This window comes from Oncorhynchus kisutch, linkage group LG27 (assembly GCF_002021735.2).
Source record: "Oncorhynchus kisutch isolate 150728-3 linkage group LG27, Okis_V2, whole genome shotgun sequence".
NCBI classification, from domain to species: domain Eukaryota; kingdom Metazoa; phylum Chordata; class Actinopteri; order Salmoniformes; family Salmonidae; genus Oncorhynchus; species Oncorhynchus kisutch.
Genome location: NC_034200.2, coordinates 3,064,146 through 3,090,346, shown reverse-complemented (window position 1 = coordinate 3,090,346; position 26,201 = coordinate 3,064,146). Strand labels below are relative to the sequence as shown.

Below are 26,201 nucleotides of genomic sequence, written 5' to 3'. Positions count from 1 at the left end.
ATTTGAGTTTATGTTTTGGAGCCTAGACCTATATAACAGCCTAATAGAAGTAGGATTTTGTTTATTAGGCCTATTTACAATTGCAACTGGTCAAAAATGTAGCATCCTACATAAAACAATCATTTTAAAGAAGAAAAGTCTGCACGTTCAAACTTAAACAATGTAACTAATAATGAAAAGCGCACATTTGTAAATCACAAACTCGAAAAGTAATTGGACAAGTAGATACAAATGATGTATGACATTGTGGTTACAATAAAGAATGTAGCCCATCATGCAAATGATTCATATTAGCAGGACAAAATACATTTTATAGCCCGGCTACTGTTGTGAAAATACCTAGTGTCCCAGAGAGGCTAAACAGGTTCGCAAGGCCGCAGGGCCAAATGGAATACCTGGAAGCGTACTCAGAGTATGCTCTGACCAGCTAGCAAGTGTCTTCACATTGGCAGTAGAATGGCCCGTACTGAAGAGCTCAGTGACTTTCAACATGGCACCGTCATATGATGCCAACTGTTCAAGTCAAATTTCTGCCCTGCTAGAGCTGCCCCGGTCAACTCGAAGTGCCGTTATTGTGGTGTAAACATCTAGGAGCAACAATGGTTCAGCCGCAAAGTGGTAGGCCACAGAAGATCACAGAACGGGACCGCAGAGTGCTGTAGCACGCTTGCAATGCTCACTAGCGATTTCCAAACTGCCTCTGGAAGCAGCGTCAGCACTAGAACTGTTCGTCGGGAGCTTCATGAAATGGGTTTCCATGGCCAAGTAGCCACACACAAGGCTAAGATCATCATTGCACAATGCCAAGCGTCGGCTGGAGGGGTGTAAAGCTCGACACCATTGGACTGGAGCAGTGGAAACGCGTTCTCGGGAGTGATGAATCAAACTTCAGCATCTGGCAGTCAAACAGACAAATCTGGGTTTGGTGGATGCCAGGAGAACCTGCCCCAATGCATAGTGCCAACTGTAAAGTTTGGTGGAGGAGGAATAATGGTCTGTGGCTTAGTTTCAGTGAAGGGAAATCACAATGCTACAGCATACAATGACATTCTAGACGATTCTGTGCAACAGTTTGGGAAAGGCCCTTTCCTGTTTCAGCATGACAATGCCCCCGTGCACAAAGTGAGGTCCATACAGATATGGTTTGTCGAGGTGTGGAAGAACTTGACTGGCCTGCACAGAGCCATGACCTCAACCCCATTTCAGTCTTAATCACCCAACATCAGTGCCTGACCTCACTAATCCTCTTGTGGCTGATTGGAAGCAAAAAAATGTGATTCTTATATGGTGCAGATATGGCTGGGACAAATGTACAACAAGAGAGGATATGTTTAAAGTACTGGACAGCTTTGTGACATCAAATGGACTTTGGTGGTCAAGATGTCTTGGTATGTACTGATGGCGCAAAAGCCATGACAGGGAGACATAGTGAAGTGGTAGTGTGTTTGTAAGCAGTTGCTCCCGACGCCACTTGGGTACTCTGCAGCATCCACTGACACTACAGTGAAAATGGTTAACTTTTTTTAAGCAAGGCCCCTGAACTCTCCTCTATTTGCTGCATTATGAAATGTGCAGCGTCCATGTAACGCTTTTACAACATGTAGGAGAGCGCTACAGAGAATGGGAGAAACTCCCCAGATACAGGACTCGAGGCTGTAATCGCTGCCAAAGGTGCTTCAAACAAAGTACTGAGTAAAGAGTCTGAATACTTATGGAAATATCATACTTCATTGTTTATTTTTAGATGTTCGCAAATTTTTCTAAAGACCTGTTTTTGCTTTGTCATTATGGGGTATTGTGTGTAGATTGATGAGGGGGGGAAAAACAATTTAATCTATTTGCGAGTAAGGCTGTAACGTAGCAATGTGGAAAAAGTCATGGGGTCTGAATATTTTCTGAATGCACTGTATATGTACATAGCTACCTCAATTACCTCCATACCCCTGCACATTGACTCAGTACTGGTACTCCCTGTATATAGCCATGTCATTACCTCGTACCCCTGCATATTGACTCAGTACTGGTACTCCCTGTATATAGCCATGTTATTACCTCGTACCCCTGCACATTGACTCCGTTCTGGTACTCCCTGTATATAGCCATGTTATTACCTCGTACCCCTGCATATTGACTCAGTTCTGGCACTCCCTGTATATAGCCATGTTATTACCTCGTACCCCTGCACATTGACTCAGTACTGGTACTCCCTGTATATAGCCATGTTATTACCTCGTACCCCTGCACATTGACTCAGTACTGGTACTCCCTGTATATAGCCATGTTATTACCTCGTACCCCTGCACATTGACTCAGTACTGGTACTCCCTGTATATAGCCATGTTATTACCTCGTACCCCTGCATATTGACTCAGTACTGGTACTCCCTGTATATAGCCATGTTATTACCTGGTACTTCCTGTATATAACCATGTTATTACCTGGTACTCCCTGTATATAGCCATGTTATTACCTCGTACCCCTGCACATTGACTCAGTTCTGGTACTCCCTGTATATAGCCATGTTATTACCTCGTACCCCTGCACATTGACTCAGTACTGGTACTCCCTGTATATAGCCATGTTATTACCTCGTACCCCTGCATATTGACTCAGTTCTGGTCCTCCCTGTATATAGCCATGTTATTACCTGGTACTCCCTGTATATAGCCATGTTATTACCTCGTACCCCTGCACATTGACTCAGTTCTGGTACTCCCTGTATATAGCCATGTTATTACCTCGTACCCCTGCACATTGACTCAGTTCTGGTACTCCCTGTATATAGCCATGTTATTACCTCGTACCCCTGCACATTGACTCAGTTCTGGTACTCCCTGTATATAGCCATGTTATTACCTCGTACCCCTGCACATTGACTCAGTTCTGGTACTCCCTGTATATAGCCATGTTATTACCTCGTACCCCTGCACATTGACTCAGTACTGGTACTCCCTGTATATAGCCATGTTATTACCTGGTACTCCCTGTATATAACCATGTTATTACCTGGTACTCCCTGTATATAGCCATGTTATTACCTCGTACCCCTGCACATTGACTCAGTTCTGGTACTCCCTGTATATAGCCATGTTATTACCTCGTACCCCTGCACATTGACTCAGTACTGGTACTCCCTGTATATAGCCATGTTATTACCTCGTACCCCTGCACATTGACTCAGTACTGGTACTCCCTGTATATAGCCATGTTATTACCTCGTACCCCTGCACATTGACTCAGTTCTGGTACTCCCTGTATATAGCCATGTTATTACCTCATACCCCTGCATATTGACTCAGTACTGGTACTCCCTGTATATAGCCATGTTATTACCTCGTACCCCTGCACATTGACTCAGTTCTGGTACTCCCTTTATATAGCCATGTTATTACCTCGTACCCCTGCATATTGACTCAGTACTGGTACTCCCTGTATATAGCCATGTTATTACCTCGTACCCCTGCACATTGACTCAGTACTGGTACTCCCTGTATATAGCCATGTTATTACCTCGTACCCCTGCATATTGACTCAGTACTGGTACTCCCTGTATATAGCCATGTTATTACCTCGTACCCCTGCACATTGACTCAGTTCTGGTACTCCCTTTATATAGCCATGTTATTACCTCGTACCCCTGCATATTGACTCAGTACTGGTACTCCCTGTATATAGCCATGTTATTACCTCGTACCCCTGCACATTGACTCAGTAGTGGTACTCCCTGTATATAGCCATGTTATTACCTCGTACCCCTGCATATTGACTCAGTACTGGTACTCCCTGTATATAGCCATGTTATTACCTCGTACCCCTGCATATTGACTCAGTACTGGTACTCCCTGTATATAGCCATGTTATTACCTCGTACCCCTGCACATCGACTCAGTTCTGGTACTCCCTGTATATAGCCATGTTATTACCTCGTACCCCTGCACATTGACTCAGTTCTGGTACTCCCTGTATATAGCCATGTTATTACCTCGTACCCCTGCACATTGACTCAGTACTGGTACTCCCTGTATATAGCCATGTTATTACCTCGTACCCCTGCATATTGACTCAGTACTGGTACTCCCTGTATATAGCCATGTTATTACCTCGTACCCCTGCATATTGACTCAGTACTGGTACTTCCCTGTATATAGCCATGTTATTACCTCGTACCCCTGCATATTGACTCAGTACTGGTACTCCCTGTATATAGCCATGTTATTACCTCGTACCCCTGCACATCGACTCAGTTCTGGTACTCCCTGTATATAGCCATGTTATTACCTCGTACCCCTGCACATTGACTCAGTTCTGGTACTCCCTGTATATAGCCATGTTATTACCTCGTACCCCTGCATATTGACTCAGTACTGGTACTCCCTGTATATAGCCATGTTATTACCTCGTACCCCTGCACATTGACTCAGTACTGGTACTCCCTGTATATAGCCATGTTATTACCTCGTACCCCTGCACATTGACTCAGTTCTGGTACTCCCTGTATATAGCCATGTTATTACCTCGTACCCCTGCACATTGACTCAGTTCTGGTACTCCCTGTATATAGCCATGTTATTACCTCGTACCCCTGCACATTGACTCAGTACTGGTACTCCCTGTATATAGCCATGTTATTACCTCGTACCCCTGCACATTGACTCAGTACTGGTACTCCCTGTATATAGCCATGTTATTACCTCGTACCCCTGCACATTGACTCAGTACTGGTACTCCCTGTATATAGCCATGTTATTACCTCGTACCCCTGCACATTGACTCAGTACTGGTACTCCCTGTATATAGCCATGTTATTACCTCGTACCCCTGCACATTGACTCAGTACTGGTACTCCCTGTATATAGCCATGTTATTACCTCGTACCCCTGCACATTGACTCAGTACTGGTACTCCCTGTATATAGCCATGTTATTACCTCGTACCCCTGCACATTGACTCAGTACTGGTACTCCCTGTATATAGCCATGTTATTACCTCGTACCCCTGCACATTGACTCAGTTCTGGTACTCCCTGTATATAGCCATGTTATTACCTCGTACCCCTGCACATTGACTCAGTACTGGTACTCCCTGTATATAGCCATGTTATTACCTCGTACCCCTGCACATTGACTCAGTACTGGTACTCCCTGTATATAGCCATGTTATTACCTCGTACCCCTGCACATTGACTCAGTACTGGTACTCCCTGTATATAGCCATGTTATTACCTCGTACCCCTGCACATTGACTCAGTACTGGTACTCCCTGTATATAGCCATGTTATTACCTCGTACCCCTGCACATTGACTCAGTTCTGGTACTCCCTGTATATAGCCATGTTATTACCTCGTACCCCTGCATATTGACTCAGTTCTGGTACTCCCTGTATATAGCCATGTTATTACCTCGTACCCCTGCACATTGACTCAGTTCTGGTACTCCCTGTATATAGCCATGTTATTACCTCGTACCCCTGCATATTGACTCAGTACTGGTACTCCCTGTATATAGCCATGTTATTACCTCGTACCCCTGCACATTGACTCAGTACTGGTACTCCCTGTATATAGCCATGTTATTACCTCGTACCCCTGCACATTGACTCAGTTCTGGTACTCCCTGTATATAGCCATGTTATTACCTCGTACCCCTGCACATTGACTCAGTACTGGTACTCCCTGTATATAGCCATGTTATTACCTCGTACCCCTGCACATTGACTCAGTACTGGTACTCCCTGTATATAGCCATGTTATTACCTCGTACCCCTGCACATTGACTCAGTACTGGTACTCCCTGTATATAGCCATGTTATTACCTCGTACCCCTGCATATTGACTCAGTACTGGTACTCCCTGTATATAGCCATGTTATTACCTCGTACCCCTGCACATTGACTCAGTACTGGTACTCCCTGTATATAGCCATGTTATTACCTCGTACCCCTGCATATTGACTCAGTACTGGTACTCCCTGTATATAGCCATGTTATTACCTCGTACCCCTGCACATTGACTCAGTTCTGGTACTCCCTGTATATAGCCATGTTATTACCTCGTACCCCTGCATATTGACTCAGTACTGGTACTCCCTGTATATAGCCATGTTATTACCTCGTACCCCTGCACATTGACTCAGTACTGGTACTCCCTGTATATAGCCATGTTATTACCTCGTACCACTGCACATTGACTCAGTACTGGTACTCCCTGTATATAGCCATGTTATTACCTCGTACCCCTGCACATTGACTCAGTTCTGGTACTCCCTGTATATAGCCATGTTATTACCTCGTACCCCTGCACATTGACTCAGTTCTGGTACTCCCTGTATATAGCCATGTTATTACCTCGTACCCCTGCACATTGACTCAGTTCTGGTACTCCCTGTATATAGCCATGTTATTACCTCGTACCCCTGCACATTGACTCAGTACTGGTACTCCCTGTATATAGCCATGTTATTACCTCGTACCCCTGCACATTGACTCAGTTCTGGTACTCCCTGTATATAGCCATGTTATTACCTCGTACCCCTGCACATTGACTCAGTACTGGTACTCCCTGTATATAGCCATGTTATTACCTCGTACCCCTGCATATTGACTCAGTACTGGTACTCCCTGTATATAGCCATGTTATTACCTCGTTCCCCTGCATATTGACTCAGTTCTGGTACTCCCTGTATATAGCCATGTTATTACCTCGTACCCCTGCACATTGACTCAGTACTGGTACTCCCTGTATATAGCCATGTTATTACCTCGTACCCCTGCACATTGACTCAGTGCTGGTACTCCCTGTATATAGCCATGTTATTACCTCGTACCCCTGCACATTGACTCAGTACTGGTACTCCCTGTATATAGCCATGTTATTACCTCGTACCCCTGCACATTGACTCAGTACTGGTACTCCCTGTATATAGCCATGTTATTACCTCGTACCCCTGCACATTGACTCAGTTCTGGTACTCCCTGTATATAGCCATGTTATTACCTCGTACCCCTGCATATTGACTCAGTTCTGGTACTCCCTGTATATAGCCATGTTATTACCTCGTACCCCTGCACATTGACTCAGTTCTGGTACTCCCTGTATATAGCCATGTTATTACCTCGTACCCCTGCATATTGACTCAGTACTGGTACTCCCTGTATATAGCCATGTTATTACCTCGTACCCCTGCACATTGACTCAGTACTGGTACTCCCTGTATATAGCCATGTTATTACCTCGTACCCCTGCACATTGACTCAGTTCTGGTACTCCCTGTATATAGCCATGTTATTACCTCGTACCCCTGCACATTGACTCAGTACTGGTACTCCCTGTATATAGCCATGTTATTACCTCGTACCCCTGCACATTGACTCAGTACTGGTACTCCCTGTATATAGCCTTGTTATTACCTCGTACCCCTGCACATTGACTCAGTACTGGTACTCCCTGTATATAGCCATGTTATTACCTCGTACCCCTGCATATTGACTCAGTACTGGTACTCCCTGTATATAGCCATGTTATTACCTCGTACCCCTGCACATTGACTCAGTACTGGTACTCCCTGTATATAGCCATGTTATTACCTCGTACCCCTGCATATTGACTCAGTTCTGGTACTCCCTGTATATAGCCATGTTATTACCTCGTACCCCTGCATATTGACTCAGTACTGGTACTCCCTGTATATAGCCATGTTATTACCTCGTACCCCTGCACATTGACTCAGTACTGGTACTCCCTGTATATAGCCATGTTATTACCTCGTACCACTGCACATTGACTCAGTACTGGTACTCCCTGTATATAGCCATGTTATTACCTCGTACCCCTGCACATTGACTCAGTTCTGGTACTCCCTGTATATAGCCATGTTATTACCTCGTACCCCTGCATATTGACTCAGTTCTGGTACTCCCTGTATATAGCCATGTTATTACCTCGTACCCCTGCACATTGACTCAGTTCTGGTACTCCCTGTATATAGCCATGTTATTACCTCGTACCCCTGCACATTGACTCAGTACTGGTACTCCCTGTATATAGCCATGTTATTACCTCGTACCCCTGCACATTGACTCAGTTCTGGTACTCCCTGTATATAGCCATGTTATTACCTCGTACCCCTGCACATTGACTCAGTACTGGTACTCCCTGTATATAGCCATGTTATTACCTCGTACCCCTGCACATTGACTCAGTTCTGGTACTCCCTGTATATAGCCATGTTATTACCTCGTACCCCTGCACATTGACTCAGTACTGGTACTCCCTGTATATAGCCATGTTATTACCTCGTACCCTTGCACATTGACTCAGTTCTGGTACTCCCTGTATATAGCCATGTTATTACCTCGTACCCCTGCATATTGACTCAGTACTGGTACTCCCTGTATATAGCCATGTTATTACCTCGTACCCCTGCACATTGACTCAGTACTGGTACTCCCTGTATATAGCCATGTTATTACCTCGTACCCCTGCACATTGACTCAGTTCTGGTACTCCCTGTATATAGCCATGTTATTACCTCGTACCCCTGCATATTGACTCAGTACTGGTACTCCCTGTATATAGCCATGTTCTTTTTCTGTATTTATTGTCACTATTCAAAATGTTATACATTTTTTATCTTTAACTCTGCATTGTTGAAAAAGGACCCGTATTTACAATTACATTTAGATTTGAAGCGCATCTGTCAGGATATGAATCATTAGTTTGACTCTGCAGGCGACAACACTTTCGTATTTGAGACAATGGTGTTTTTCTTTTGCCGTTTTCCACTTTCTGTGTCATTTTGCCTAAAGAAGACAGAATACAGAACATTCCTTCCAAATATGTTTTAAATGAATGAACCAATGTGTGAGACTTTCTGCGCTCACTACATAGTGTAACAGAGCTGTGCATCTGTACTTTCAGGTGTGCACTACCCGTCTCTGGTTAGCCTGTGTTCTCAGAAGGTGGTGGAAAGTGAGAGAGGATTCCTCATGAGCACTGTGGGAAGTGGCTCCTATCTGGGGTGAGTCTGGCCCTACGAAACTCCCTGTTTCCATGCTGATCTAGGGTTGCAAATATTACTGGAAACTACCAGAATTTTAAAGAATTTCTATGTCTTTTGATAAATTACATCTAGAGGCCCTTTTGGGTACTTCAAATGATCACAGTAAAATCAAATCCAATTTTATTTGTCACATGAGCCGAATACAACAGGTGTACCTTACTGTAAAATGCTTACTTACAAGCCCTTATCCAACAATGCAGTTTTAAGAAAATAGAGTTAAGAAAATATTTACTAAATAAACTAAAGTATTAAAAATAAAAGAATGACAATGAGACTATATACAGGGGTACAGGTTAGTAATGAGGCTATATACAGGGGTACTGGTTAGTAATGAGACTATATACAGGGGTACAGGTTAGTAATGAGGCTATACACAGGGGTACAGGTTAGTAATGAGGCTATATACAGGGGTACTGGTTAGTAATGAGACTATATACAGGGGTACAGGTTAGTAATGAGGCTATATACAGGGGTACAGGTTAGTAATGAGGCTATATACAGGGGTACAGGTTAGTAATGAGGCTATATACAGGGGTACAGGTTAGTAATGAGGCTATACACAGGGGTACAGGTTAGTAATGAGGCTATATACAGGGGTACAGGTTAGTAATGAGGCTATATACAGGGGTACAGGTTAGTAATGAGACTATATACAGGGGTACAGGTTAGTAATGAGGCTATATACAGGGGTACAGGTTAGTAATGAGGCTATATACAGGGGTACAGGTTAGTAATGAGGCTATATACAGGGGTACAGGTTAGTAATGAGGCTATATACAGGGGTACAGGTTAGTAATGAGGCTATATACAGGGGTACAGGTTAGTAATGAGGCTATATACAGGGGTACAGGTTAGTAATGAGGCTATATACAGGGGTACAGGTTAGTAATGAGGCTATATACAGGGGTACAGGTTAGTAATGAGGCTATATACAGGGGTACAGGTTAGTAATGAGGCTATACACAGGGGTACAGGTTAGTAATGAGGCTATATACAGGGGTACAGGTTAGTAATGAGGCTATATACAGGGGTACAGGTTAGTAATGAGGCTATATACAGGGGTACAGGTTAGTAATGAGGCTATATACAGGGGTACAGGTTAGTAATGAGGCTATATACAGGGGTACAGGTTAGTAATGAGGCTATATACAGGGGTACAGGTTAGTAATGAGGCTATATACAGGGGTACAGGTTAGTAATGAGGCTATATACAGGGGTACAGGTTAGTAATGAGGCTATATACAGGGGTACAGGTTAGTAATGAGGCTATATACAGGGGTACAGGTTAGTAATGAGACTATATACAGGGGTACAGGTTAGTAATGAGGCTATATACAGGGGTACAGGTTAGTAATGAGGCTATATACAGGGGTACAGGTTAGTAATGAGACTATATACAGGGGTACAGGTTAGTAATGAGGCTATATACAGGGGTACTGGTACTGAGTCAATGTGCAGGGGTACAGGTTAGTAATGAGACTATATACAGGGGTACAGGTTAGTAATGAGACTATATACAGGGGTGCAGGTTAGTAATGAGGCTATATACAGGGGTACAGGTTAGTAATGAGGCTATATACAGGGGTACAGGTTAGTAATGAGGCTATATACAGGGGTACAGGTTAGTAATGAGACTATATACAGGGGTACAGGTTAGTAATGAGGCTATATACAGGGGTACAGGTTAGTAATGAGACTATATACAGGGGTACAGGTTAGTAATGAGGCTATATACAGGGGTACAGGTTAGTAATGAGGCTATATACAGGGGTACAGGTTAGTAATGAGGCTATATACAGGGGTACAGGTTAGTAATGAGACTATATACAGGGGTACAGGTTAGTAATGAGGCTATATACAGGGGTACAGGTTAGTAATGAGACTATATACAGGGGTACAGGTTAGTAATGAGACTATATACAGGGGTACAGGTTAGTAATGAGGCTATATACAGGGGTACAGGTTAGTAATGAGGCTATATACAGGGGTACAGGTTAGTAATGAGACTATATACAGGGGTACAGGTTAGTAATGAGGCTATATACAGGGGTACAGGTTAGTAATGAGGCTATATACAGGGGTACAGGTTAGTAATGAGGCTATATACAGGGGTACAGGTTAGTAATGAGACTATATACAGGGGTACAGGTTAGTAATGAGGCTATATACAGGGGTACAGGTTAGTAATGAGACTATATACAGGGGTACAGGTTAGTAATGAGACTATATACAGGGGTACAGGTTAGTAATGAGCTATATACAGGGGTACAGGTTAGTAATGAGGCTATATACAGGGGTACAGGTTAGTAATGAGGCTATATACAGGGGTACAGGTTAGTAATGAGGCTATATACAGGGGTACAGGTTAGTAATGAGGCTATATACAGGGGTACAGGTTAGTAATGAGGCTATATACAGGGGTACAGGTTAGTAATGAGGCTATATACAGGGGTACAGGTTAGTAATGAGGCTATATACAGGGGTACAGGTTAGTAATGAGGCTATATACAGGGGTACTGGTACTGAGTCAATGTGCAGGGGTACAGGTCAGTAATGAGGCTATATACAGGGGTACAGGTTAGTAATGAGGCTATATACAGGGGTACAGGTTAGTAATGAGGCTATATACAGGGGTACAGGTTAGTAATGAGGCTATATACAGGGGGACAGGTTAGTAATGAGGCTATATACAGGGGTACAGGTTAGTAATGAGGAAATATACATGGTTTCAGGTTAGTAATGAGGCTATATACAGGGGTACTGGTACTGAGTCAATGTGCAGGGGTACAGGTTAGTAATGGGGCTATGTACAGGGGTACAGGTTAGTAATGAGGCTATATACAGGGGTACGGTACAGGTTAGTAATGAGGCTATATACAGGGGTACAGGTTAGTAATGAGGCTATATACAGGGGGACAGGTTAGTAATGAGGCTATATACAGGGGGACAGGTTAGTAATGAGGCTATATACAGGGGGACAGGTTAGTAATGAGGAAATATACATGGGTTCAGGTTAGTAATGAGGCTATATACAGGGGTACTAGTACTGAGTCAATGTGCAGGGGTACAGGTTAGTAATGGGGCTATATACAGGGGTACAGGTTAGTAATGAGGCTATATACAGGGGTACAGGTTAGTAATGAGGCTATATACAGGGGGACAGGTTAGTAATGAGGCTATATACAGGGGGACAGGTTAGTAATGAGGAAATATACATGGGTTCAGGTTAGTAATGAGGCTATATACAGGGGTACTAGTACTGAGTCAATGTGCAGGGGTACAGGTTGGTAATGGGGCTATATACAGGGGTACAGGTTAGTAATGAGGCTATATACAGGGGTACAGGTTAGTAATGAGGCTATATACAGGGGGACAGGTTAGTAATGAGGCTATATACAGGGGGACAGGTTAGTAATGAGGAAATATACATGGGTTCAGGTTAGTAATGAGGAAATATACAGTGCCTTGCGAAAGTATTCGGCCCCCTTGAACTTTGCGACCTTTTGCCTCATTTCAGGCTTCAAACAAAGATATAAAACTGTATTTTTTTGTGAAGAATCAACAACAAGTGGGACACAATCATGAAGTGGAACGACATTTATTGGATATTTCAAACTTTTTTAACAAATCAAAAACTGAAAAATTGGGCGTGCAAAATTATTCAGCCCCCTTAAGTTAATACTTTGTAGCGCCACCTTTTGCTGTGATTACAGCTGTAAGTCGCTTGGGGTATGCCTCTATCAGATTTGCACATCGAGAGACTGAAATTTTTTCCCATTCCTCCTTGCAAAACAGCTCGAGCTCGGATGGAGAGCATTTGTGAACAGCAGTTTTCAGTTCTTTCCACAGATTCTCGATTGGATTCAGGTCTGGACTTTGACTTGGCCATTCTAACACCTGGATATGTTTATTTTTGAACCATTCCATTGTAGATTTTGCTTTATGTTTTGGATCATTGTCTTGTTGGAAGACAAATCTCCGTCCCAGTCTCAGGTCTTTTGCAGACTCCATCAGGTTTTCTTCCAGAATGGTCCTGTATTTGGCTCCATCCATCTTCCCATCACTTTTAACCATCTTCCCTGTCCCTGCTGAAGAAAAGCAGGCCCAAACCATGATGCTGCCACCACCATGTTTGACAGTGGGGATTGTGTGTTCAGGGTGATGAGCTGTGTTGCTTTTACACCAAACATAACGTTTTGCATTGTTGCCAAAAAGTTCAATTTTGGTTTCATCTGACCAGAGCACCTTCTTCCACATGTTTGGTGTGTCTCCCAGGTGGCTTGTGGCAAACTTTTAACGACACTTTTTATGGATATCTTTAAGAAATGGCTTTCTTCTTGCCACTCTTCCATAAAGGTCAGATTTGTGCAATATACGACTGGTTGTTGTCCTATGGACAGAGTCTCAGCTGTAGATCTCTGCAGTTCATCCAGAGTGATCATGGGCCTCTTGGCTGCATCTCTGATCAGTCTTCTCCTTGTATGAGCTGAAAGTTTAGAGGGACGGCCAGGTCTTGGTAGATTTGCAGTGGTCTGATACTCCTTCCATTTCAATATTATCGCTTGCACAGTGCTCCTTGGGATGTTTAAAGCTTGGGAAATCTTTTTGTATCCAAATCCGGCTTTAAACTTCTTCACAACAGTATCTCGGACCTGCCTGGGGTGTTCCTTGTACTTCATGATGCTCTCTGCGCTTTTAACGGACTTCTGAGATTATCACAGTGCAGGTGCATTTATACGGAGACTTGATTACACACAGGTGGATTGTATTTATCATCATTAGTAATTTAGGTCAACATTGGATCATTCAGAGATCCTCACTGAACTTCTGGAGAGAGTTTGCTGCACTGAAAGTAAAGGGGCTGAATAATTTTGCACGCCCAATTTATCAGTTTTTGATTTGTTAAAAAAGTTTGAAATATCCAATAAATGTCGTTCCACTTCATGATTGTGTCCCACTTGTTGTTGATTCTTCACCAAAAAATATAGTTTTATATCTTTATGTTTGAAGCCTGAAATGTGGCAAAAGGTCGCAAAGTTCAAGGGGGCCGAATACTTTCGCAAGGCACTGTACATGGGTTCAGGTTAGTAATGAGGCTATATAAAGGGGGCAGTTAGTAATGAGGCTATATACAGGGGTACAGGTTAGTAATGAGGCTATATACAGGGGTACAGGTTAGTAATGAGGCTATATACAGGGGTACAGGTTAGTAATGAGGCTATATACAGGGGTACTGGTTAGTAATGAGGCTATATACAGGGGACAGGTTAGTAATGAGGCTATATACAGGGGTACTGGTACTGAGTCAATGTGCAAGGGTACAGGTCAGTAATGAGAATATATATACAGGGGTACAGGTTAGTAATGAGGCTATAAACAGGGGTACAGGTTAGTAATGAGGCTATATCCAGGGGTACAGATTAGTAATGAGGCTATATACAGGTGGACAGGTTAGTAATGAGGCTATATACAGGTGGACAGGTTAGTAATGAGGCTATATACAGGTGACAGGTTAGTAATGAGGCTATATACAGGGGTACCGTTTAGTAATGAGACTATATACAGGGGTACAGGTTAGTAATGAGACTATATACAGGGGTACAGGTTAGTAATGAGACTATATACAGGGGTACAGGTTAGTAATGAGGCTATATACAGGGGTACAGGTTAGTAATGAGACTATATAAAGGGGTACTGTTTAGTAATGAGACTATATACAGGGGTACAGGTTAGTAATGAGACTATATAAAGGGGTACAGGTTAGTAATGAGACTATATACAGGGGTACAGGTTAGTAATGAGACTATATACAGGGGTACAGGTTAGTAATGAGGCTATATACAGGGGTACAGGTTAGTAATGAGACTATATACAGGGGGACAGGTTAGTAATGAGACTATATACAGCGGTGCAGGTTAGTAATGAGACTATATACAGGGGTACTGGTTAGTAATGAGACTATATACAGGGGTACAGGTTAGTAATGAGACTATATAAAGGGGTGCAGGTTAGTAATGAGGCTATATACAGGGGTACAGGTTAGTAATGAGACTATATACAGGGGTACTGGTTAGTAATGAGACTATATACAGGGGTACAGGTTAGTAATGAGACTATATACAGGGGTACTGGTTAGTAATGAGACTATATACAGGGGTACAGGTTAGTAATGAGACTATATAAAGGGGTGCAGGTTAGTAATGAGGCTATATACAGGGGTACAGGTTAGTAATGAGACTATATACAGGGGTACTGGTTAGTAATGCGACTATATACAGGGGTAAAGGTTAGTAATGAGACTATATACAGGGGTACTGGTTAGTAATGAGGCTATATACAGGGGTACAGGTTAGTAATGAGACTATATACAGGGGTGCTGGTTAGTAATGAGACTATATACAGGGGTGCTGGTTAGTAATGAGACTATATACAGGGGTACTGGTTAGTAATGAGGCTATATACAGGGGTACAGGTTAGTAATGAGGCTATATACAGGGGGACAGGTTAGTAATGAGACTATATACAGGGGTACAGGTTAGTAATGAGACTATATACAGGGGTACAGGTTAGTAATGAGACTATATACAGGGGTACTGGTTAGTCAGGGTAAAGTGACTGCATTGATAATAAACAGCAAGTAGCGGCAGTGTAAAAACAAACAAAGGGGGGGTCAATGCAAAAAGTCCGGTTGGCCATTTAATTAATTCTTCAGCAGGCTTGGGGGTAGAACCTGTTAAGGAGCCTTTTGGACCAAGATTTGGCGCTCCGGTACCGCTTGCTGTGCAGTAGTAGTGAGAACAGTCTATGACTAGGGTGACTGGAGTCTTTGACTCTTCCTCTGACACTGCCTAGTGTGTAGGTCCTGGATAGCAGGAAGCTTGACCCCAGTGTGTAATTATCTCTGTCCCTCTGTGTGGCCTTTATACATGTTGAATATATTATTAATCAAATAACATTGGAACAACAAAGCTGTAAAACGGAGTCTTTGACTCTTCCTCTGACACTGCCTAGTGTGTAGGTCCTGGATAGCAGGAAGCTTGACCCCAGTGTGTAATTATCTCTGTCCCTCTGTGTGGCCTTTATACATGTTGAATATATTATTAATCAAATAACATTGGAACAACAAAGCTGTAAAACGGAGTCTTTGACTCTTCCTCTGACACTGCCTAGTGTGTAGGTCCTGGATAGCAGGAAGCTTGACCCCAGTGTGTAATTATCTCTGTCCCTCTGTGTGGCCTTTATACATGTTGAATATATTATTAATCAAATAACATTGGAACAACAAAGCTGTAAAACGGAGTCTTTGACTCTTCCTCTGACACTGCCTAGTGTGTAGGTCCTGGATAGCAGGAAGCTTGACCCCAGTGTGTAATTATCTCTGTCCCTCTGTGTGGCCTTTATACATGTTGAATATATTATTAATCAAATAACATTGGAACAACAAAGCTGTAAAACGGAGTCTTTGACTCTTCCTCTGACACTGCCTAGTGTGTAGGTCCTGGATAGCAGGAAGCTTGACCCCAGTGTGTAATTATCTCTGTCCCTCTGTGTGGCCTTTATACATGTTGAATATATTATTAATCAAATAACATTGGAACAACAAAGCTGTAAAACGGAGTCTTTGACTCTTCCTCTGACACTGCCTAGTGTGTAGGTCCTGGATAGCAGGAAGCTTGACCCCAGTGTGTAATTATCTCTGTCCCTCTGTGTGGCCTTTATACATGTTGAATATATTATTAATCAAATAACATTGGAACAACAAAGCTGTAAAACGGAGTCTTTGACTCTTCCTCTGACACTGCCTAGTGTGTAGGTCCTGGATAGCAGGAAGCTTGACCCCAGTGTGTAATTATCTCTGTCCCTCTGTGTGGCCTTTATACATGTTGAATATATTATTAATCAAATAACATTGGAACAACAAAGCTGTAAAACGGAGTCTTTGACTCTTCCTCTGACACTGCCTAGTGTGTAGGTCCTGGATAGCAGGAAGCTTGACCCCAGTGTGTAATTATCTCTGTCCCTCTGTGTGGCCTTTATACATGTTGAATATATTATTAATCAAATAACATTGGAACAACAAAGCTGTAAAACGGAGTCTTTGACTCTTCCTCTGACACTGCCTAGTGTGTAGGTCCTGGATAGCAGGAAGCTTGACCCCAGTGTGTAATTATCTCTGTCCCTCTGTGTGGCCTTTATACATGTTGAATATATTATTAATCAAATAACATTGGAACAACAAAGCTGTAAAACGGAGTCTTTGACTCTTCCTCTGACACTGCCTAGTGTGTAGGTCCTGGATAGCAGGAAGCTTGACCCCAGTGTGTAATTATCTCTGTCCCTCTGTGTGGCCTTTATACATGTTGAATATATTATTAATCAAATAACATTGGAACAACAAAGCTGTAAAACGGAGTCTTTGACTCTTCCTCTGACACTGCCTAGTGTGTAGGTCCTGGATAGCAGGAAGCTTGACCCCAGTGTGTAATTATCTCTGTCCCTCTGTGTGGCCTTTATACATGTTGAATATATTATTAATCAAATAACATTGGAACAACAAAGCTGTAAAACGGAGTCTTTGACTCTTCCTCTGACACTGCCTAGTGTGTAGGTCCTGGATAGCAGGAAGCTTGACCCCAGTGTGTAATTATCTCTGTCCCTCTGTGTGGCCTTTATACATGTTGAATATATTATTAATCAAATAACATTGGAACAACAAAGCTGTAAAACGGAGTCTTTGACTCTTCCTCTGACACTGCCTAGTGTGTAGGTCCTGGATAGCAGGAAGCTTGACCCCAGTGTGTAATTATCTCTGTCCCTCTGTGTGGCCTTTATACATGTTGAATATATTATTAATCAAATAACATTGGAACAACAAAGCTGTAAAACGGAGTCTTTGACTCTTCCTCTGACACTGCCTAGTGTGTAGGTCCTGGATAGCAGGAAGCTTGACCCCAGTGTGTAATTATCTCTGTCCCTCTGTGTGGCCTTTATACATGTTGAATATATTATTAATCAAATAACATTGGAACAACAAAGCTGTAAAACGGAGTCTTTGACTCTTCCTCTGACACTGCCTAGTGTGTAGGTCCTGGATAGCAGGAAGCTTGACCCCAGTGTGTAATTATCTCTGTCCCTCTGTGTGGCCTTTATACATGTTGAATATATTATTAATCAAATAACATTGGAACAACAAAGCTGTAAAACGGAGTCTTTGACTCTTCCTCTGACACTGCCTAGTGTGTAGGTCCTGGATAGCAGGAAGCTTGACCCCAGTGTGTAATTATCTCTGTCCCTCTGTGTGGCCTTTATACATGTTGAATATATTATTAATCAAATAACATTGGAACAACAAAGCTGTAAAACGGAGTCTTTGACTCTTCCTCTGACACTGCCTAGTGTGTAGGTCCTGGATAGCAGGAAGCTTGACCCCAGTGTGTAATTATCTCTGTCCCTCTGTGTGGCCTTTATACATGTTGAATATATTATTAATCAAATAACATTGGAACAACAAAGCTGTAAAACGGAGTCTTTGACTCTTCCTCTGACACTGCCTAGTGTGTAGGTCCTGGATAGCAGGAAGCTTGACCCCAGTGTGTAATTATCTCTGTCCCTCTGTGTGGCCTTTATACATGTTGAATATATTATTAATCAAATAACATTGGAACAACAAAGCTGTAAAACGGAGTCTTTGACTCTTCCTCTGACACTGCCTAGTGTGTAGGTCCTGGATAGCAGGAAGCTTGACCCCAGTGTGTAATTATCTCTGTCCCTCTGTGTGGCCTTTATACATGTTGAATATATTATTAATCAAATAACATTGGAACAACAAAGCTGTAAAACGGAGTCTTTGACTCTTCCTCTGACACTGCCTAGTGTGTAGGTCCTGGATAGCAGGAAGCTTGACCCCAGTGTGTAATTATCTCTGTCCCTCTGTGTGGCCTTTATACATGTTGAATATATTATTAATCAAATAACATTGGAACAACAAAGCTGTAAAACGGAGTCTTTGACTCTTCCTCTGACACTGCCTAGTGTGTAGGTCCTGGATAGCAGGAAGCTTGACCCCAGTGTGTAATTATCTCTGTCCCTCTGTGTGGCCTTTATACATGTTGAATATATTATTAATCAAATAACATTGGAACAACAAAGCTGTAAAACGGAGTCTTTGACTCTTCCTCTGACACTGCCTAGTGTGTAGGTCCTGGATAGCAGGAAGCTTGACCCCAGTGTGTAATTATCTCTGTCCCTCTGTGTGGCCTTTATACATGTTGAATATATTATTAATCAAATAACATTGGAACAACAAAGCTGTAAAACGGAGTCTTTGACTCTTCCTCTGACACTGCCTAGTGTGTAGGTCCTGGATAGCAGGAAGCTTGACCCCAGTGTGTAATTATCTCTGTCCCTCTGTGTGGCCTTTATACATGTTGAATATATTATTAATCAAATAACATTGGAACAACAAAGCTGTAAAACGGAGTCTTTGACTCTTCCTCTGACACTGCCTAGTGTGTAGGTCCTGGATAGCAGGAAGCTTGACCCCAGTGTGTAATTATCTCTGTCCCTCTGTGTGGCCTTTATACATGTTGAATATATTATTAATCAAATAACATTGGAACAACAAAGCTGTAAAACGGAGTCTTTGACTCTTCCTCTGACACTGCCTAGTGTGTAGGTCCTGGATAGCAGGAAGCTTGACCCCAGTGTGTAATTATCTCTGTCCCTCTGTGTGGCCTTTATACATGTTGAATATATTATTAATCAAATAACATTGGAACAACAAAGCTGTAAAACGGAGTCTTTGACTCTTCCTCTGACACTGCCTAGTGTGTAGGTCCTGGATAGCAGGAAGCTTGACCCCAGTGTGTAATTATCTCTGTCCCTCTGTGTGGCCTTTATACATGTTGAATATATTATTAATCAAATAACATTGGAACAACAAAGCTGTAAAACGGAGTCTTTGACTCTTCCTCTGACACTGCCTAGTGTGTAGGTCCTGGATAGCAGGAAGCTTGACCCCAGTGTGTAATTATCTCTGTCCCTCTGTGTGGCCTTTATACATGTTGAATATATTATTAATCAAATAACATTGGAACAACAAAGCTGTAAAACGGAGTCTTTGACTCTTCCTCTGACACTGCCTAGTGTGTAGGTCCTGGATAGCAGGAAGCTTGACCCCAGTGTGTAATTATCTCTGTCCCTCTGTGTGGCCTTTATACATGTTGAATATATTATTAATCAAATAACATTGGAACAACAAAGCTGTAAAACGGAGTCTTTGACTCTTCCTCTGACACTGCCTAGTGTGTAGGTCCTGGATAGCAGGAAGCTTGACCCCAGTGTGTAATTATCTCTGTCCCTCTGTGTGGCCTTTATACATGTTGAATATATTATTAATCAAATAACATTGGAACAACAAAGCTGTAAAACGGAGTCTTTGACTCTTCCTCTGACACTGCCTAGTGTGTAGGTCCTGGATAGCAGGAAGCTTGACCCCAGTGTGTAATTATCTCTGTCCCTCTGTGTGGCCTTTATACATGTTGAATATATTATTAATCAAATAACATTGGAACAACAAAGCTGTAAAACGGAGTCTTTGACTCTTCCTCTGACACTGCCTAGTGTGTAGGTCCTGGATAGCAGGAAGCTTGACCCCAGTGTGTAATTATCTCTGTCCCTCTGTGTGGCCTTTATACATGTTGAATATATTATTAATCAAATAACATTGGAACAACAAAGCTGTAAAACGGAGTCTTTGACTCTTCCTCTGACACTGCCTAGTGTGTAGGTCCTGGATAGCAGGAAGCTTGACCCCAGTGTGTAATTATCTCTGTCCCTCTGTGTGGCCTTTATACATGTTGAATATATTATTAATCAAATAACATTGGAACAACAAAGCTGTAAAACGGAGTCTTTGACTCTTCCTCTGACACTGCCTAGTGTGTAGGTCCTGGATAGCAGGAAGCTTGACCCCAGTGTGTAATTATCTCTGTCCCTCTGTGTGGCCTTTATACATGTTGAATATATTATTAATCAAATAACATTGGAACAACAAAGCTGTAAAACGGAGTCTTTGACTCTTCCTCTGACACTGCCTAGTGTGTAGGTCCTGGATAGCAGGAAGCTTGACCCCAGTGTGTAATTATCTCTGTCCCTCTGTGTGGCCTTTATACATGTTGAATATATTATTAATCAAATAACATTGGAACAACAAAGCTGTAAAACGGAGTCTTTGACTCTTCCTCTGACACTGCCTAGTGTGTAGGTCCTGGATAGCAGGAAGCTTGACCCCAGTGTGTAATTATCTCTGTCCCTCTGTGTGGCCTTTATACATGTTGAATATATTATTAATCAAATAACATTGGAACAACAAAGCTGTAAAACGGAGTCTTTGACTCTTCCTCTGACACTGCCTAGTGTGTAGGTCCTGGATAGCAGGAAGCTTGACCCCAGTGTGTAATTATCTCTGTCCCTCTGTGTGGCCTTTATACATGTTGAATATATTATTAATCAAATAACATTGGAACAACAAAGCTGTAAAACGGAGTCTTTGACTCTTCCTCTGACACTGCCTAGTGTGTAGGTCCTGGATAGCAGGAAGCTTGACCCCAGTGTGTAATTATCTCTGTCCCTCTGTGTGGCCTTTATACATGTTGAATATATTATTAATCAAATAACATTGGAACAACAAAGCTGTAAAACGGAGTCTTTGACTCTTCCTCTGACACTGCCTAGTGTGTAGGTCCTGGATAGCAGGAAGCTTGACCCCAGTGTGTAATTATCTCTGTCCCTCTGTGTGGCCTTTATACATGTTGAATATATTATTAATCAAATAACATTGGAACAACAAAGCTGTAAAACGGAGTCTTTGACTCTTCCTCTGACACTGCCTAGTGTGTAGGTCCTGGATAGCAGGAAGCTTGACCCCAGTGTGTAATTATCTCTGTCCCTCTGTGTGGCCTTTATACATGTTGAATATATTATTAATCAAATAACATTGGAACAACAAAGCTGTAAAACGGAGTCTTTGACTCTTCCTCTGACACTGCCTAGTGTGTAGGTCCTGGATAGCAGGAAGCTTGACCCCAGTGTGTAATTATCTCTGTCCCTCTGTGTGGCCTTTATACATGTTGAATATATTATTAATCAAATAACATTGGAACAACAAAGCTGTAAAACGGAGTCTTTGACTCTTCCTCTGACACTGCCTAGTGTGTAGGTCCTGGATAGCAGGAAGCTTGACCCCAGTGTGTAATTATCTCTGTCCCTCTGTGTGGCCTTTATACATGTTGAATATATTATTAATCAAATAACATTGGAACAACAAAGCTGTAAAACGGAGTCTTTGACTCTTCCTCTGACACTGCCTAGTGTGTAGGTCCTGGATAGCAGGAAGCTTGACCCCAGTGTGTAATTATCTCTGTCCCTCTGTGTGGCCTTTATACATGTTGAATATATTATTAATCAAATAACATTGGAACAACAAAGCTGTAAAACGGAGTCTTTGACTCTTCCTCTGACACTGCCTAGTGTGTAGGTCCTGGATAGCAGGAAGCTTGACCCCAGTGTGTAATTATCTCTGTCCCTCTGTGTGGCCTTTATACATGTTGAATATATTATTAATCAAATAACATTGGAACAACAAAGCTGTAAAACGGAGTCTTTGACTCTTCCTCTGACACTGCCTAGTGTGTAGGTCCTGGATAGCAGGAAGCTTGACCCCAGTGTGTAATTATCTCTGTCCCTCTGTGTGGCCTTTATACATGTTGAATATATTATTAATCAAATAACATTGGAACAACAAAGCTGTAAAACGGAGTCTTTGACTCTTCCTCTGACACTGCCTAGTGTGTAGGTCCTGGATAGCAGGAAGCTTGACCCCAGTGTGTAATTATCTCTGTCCCTCTGTGTGGCCTTTATACATGTTGAATATATTATTAATCAAATAACATTGGAACAACAAAGCTGTAAAACGGAGTCTTTGACTCTTCCTCTGACACTGCCTAGTGTGTAGGTCCTGGATAGCAGGAAGCTTGACCCCAGTGTGTAATTATCTCTGTCCCTCTGTGTGGCCTTTATACATGTTGAATATATTATTAATCAAATAACATTGGAACAACAAAGCTGTAAAACGGAGTCTTTGACTCTTCCTCTGACACTGCCTAGTGTGTAGGTCCTGGATAGCAGGAAGCTTGACCCCAGTGTGTAATTATCTCTGTCCCTCTGTGTGGCCTTTATACATGTTGAATATATTATTAATCAAATAACATTGGAACAACAAAGCTGTAAAACGGAGTCTTTGACTCTTCCTCTGACACTGCCTAGTGTGTAGGTCCTGGATAGCAGGAAGCTTGACCCCAGTGTGTAATTATCTCTGTCCCTCTGTGTGGCCTTTATACATGTTGAATATATTATTAATCAAATAACATTGGAACAACAAAGCTGTAAAACGGAGTCTTTGACTCTTCCTCTGACACTGCCTAGTGTGTAGGTCCTGGATAGCAGGAAGCTTGACCCCAGTGTGTAATTATCTCTGTCCCTCTGTGTGGCCTTTATACATGTTGAATATATTATTAATCAAATAACATTGGAACAACAAAGCTGTAAAACGGAGTCTTTGACTCTTCCTCTGACACTGCCTAGTGTGTAGGTCCTGGATAGCAGGAAGCTTGACCCCAGTGTGTAATTATCTCTGTCCCTCTGTGTGGCCTTTATACATGTTGAATATATTATTAATCAAATAACATTGGAACAACAAAGCTGTAAAACGGAGTCTTTGACTCTTCCTCTGACACTGCCTAGTGTGTAGGTCCTGGATAGCAGGAAGCTTGACCCCAGTGTGTAATTATCTCTGTCCCTCTGTGTGGCCTTTATACATGTTGAATATATTATTAATCAAATAACATTGGAACAACAAAGCTGTAAAACGGAGTCTTTGACTCTTCCTCTGACACTGCCTAGTGTGTAGGTCCTGGATAGCAGGAAGCTTGACCCCAGTGTGTAATTATCTCTGTCCCTCTGTGTGGCCTTTATACATGTTGAATATATTATTAATCAAATAACATTGGAACAACAAAGCTGTAAAACGGAGTCTTTGACTCTTCCTCTGACACTGCCTAGTGTGTAGGTCCTGGATAGCAGGAAGCTTGACCCCAGTGTGTAATTATCTCTGTCCCTCTGTGTGGCCTTTATACATGTTGAATATATTATTAATCAAATAACATTGGAACAACAAAGCTGTAAAACGGAGTCTTTGACTCTTCCTCTGACACTGCCTAGTGTGTAGGTCCTGGATAGCAGGAAGCTTGACCCCAGTGTGTAATTATCTCTGTCCCTCTGTGTGGCCTTTATACATGTTGAATATATTATTAATCAAATAACATTGGAACAACAAAGCTGTAAAACGGAGTCTTTGACTCTTCCTCTGACACTGCCTAGTGTGTAGGTCCTGGATAGCAGGAAGCTTGACCCCAGTGTGTAATTATCTCTGTCCCTCTGTGTGGCCTTTATACATGTTGAATATATTATTAATCAAATAACATTGGAACAACAAAGCTGTAAAACGGAGTCTTTGACTCTTCCTCTGACACTGCCTAGTGTGTAGGTCCTGGATAGCAGGAAGCTTGACCCCAGTGTGTAATTATCTCTGTCCCTCTGTGTGGCCTTTATACATGTTGAATATATTATTAATCAAATAACATTGGAACAACAAAGCTGTAAAACGGAGTCTTTGACTCTTCCTCTGACACTGCCTAGTGTGTAGGTCCTGGATAGCAGGAAGCTTGACCCCAGTGTGTAATTATCTCTGTCCCTCTGTGTGGCCTTTATACATGTTGAATATATTATTAATCAAATAACATTGGAACAACAAAGCTGTAAAACGGAGTCTTTGACTCTTCCTCTGACACTGCCTAGTGTGTAGGTCCTGGATAGCAGGAAGCTTGACCCCAGTGTGTAATTATCTCTGTCCCTCTGTGTGGCCTTTATACATGTTGAATATATTATTAATCAAATAACATTGGAACAACAAAGCTGTAAAACGGAGTCTTTGACTCTTCCTCTGACACTGCCTAGTGTGTAGGTCCTGGATAGCAGGAAGCTTGACCCCAGTGTGTAATTATCTCTGTCCCTCTGTGTGGCCTTTATACATGTTGAATATATTATTAATCAAATAACATTGGAACAACAAAGCTGTAAAACGGAGTCTTTGACTCTTCCTCTGACACTGCCTAGTGTGTAGGTCCTGGATAGCAGGAAGCTTGACCCCAGTGTGTAATTATCTCTGTCCCTCTGTGTGGCCTTTATACATGTTGAATATATTATTAATCAAATAACATTGGAACAACAAAGCTGTAAAACGGAGTCTTTGACTCTTCCTCTGACACTGCCTAGTGTGTAGGTCCTGGATAGCAGGAAGCTTGACCCCAGTGTGTAATTATCTCTGTCCCTCTGTGTGGCCTTTATACATGTTGAATATATTATTAATCAAATAACATTGGAACAACAAAGCTGTAAAACGGAGTCTTTGACTCTTCCTCTGACACTGCCTAGTGTGTAGGTCCTGGATAGCAGGAAGCTTGACCCCAGTGTGTAATTATCTCTGTCCCTCTGTGTGGCCTTTATACATGTTGAATATATTATTAATCAAATAACATTGGAACAACAAAGCTGTAAAACGGAGTCTTTGACTCTTCCTCTGACACTGCCTAGTGTGTAGGTCCTGGATAGCAGGAAGCTTGACCCCAGTGTGTAATTATCTCTGTCCCTCTGTGTGGCCTTTATACATGTTGAATATATTATTAATCAAATAACATTGGAACAACAAAGCTGTAAAACGGAGTCTTTGACTCTTCCTCTGACACTGCCTAGTGTGTAGGTCCTGGATAGCAGGAAGCTTGACCCCAGTGTGTAATTATCTCTGTCCCTCTGTGTGGCCTTTATACATGTTGAATATATTATTAATCAAATAACATTGGAACAACAAAGCTGTAAAACGGAGTCTTTGACTCTTCCTCTGACACTGCCTAGTGTGTAGGTCCTGGATAGCAGGAAGCTTGACCCCAGTGTGTAATTATCTCTGTCCCTCTGTGTGGCCTTTATACATGTTGAATATATTATTAATCAAATAACATTGGAACAACAAA

At 42.2% G+C, this 26,201-nt stretch overlaps 1 protein-coding gene across 2 annotated transcripts in view; it reads left to right on the top strand.

Moving 5' to 3' along the window:
* LOC109883288 (solute carrier family 17 member 9-like) overlaps positions 1-26,201 on the top strand; it is a 51,752-nt gene that overhangs the window by 12,799 nt on the left and 12,752 nt on the right. For both annotated transcript variants that reach the window (XR_004205754.1, XM_031806777.1), the window contains exon 4: positions 8,916-9,015. Coding sequence is in view for 1 of the 2 variants with exons in the window: in XM_031806777.1 (XP_031662637.1) it covers positions 8,916-9,015 (100 nt within the window). In the remaining variant the exon portion in view is untranslated. The remainder of the gene's footprint in view (positions 1-8,915; positions 9,016-26,201) is intronic.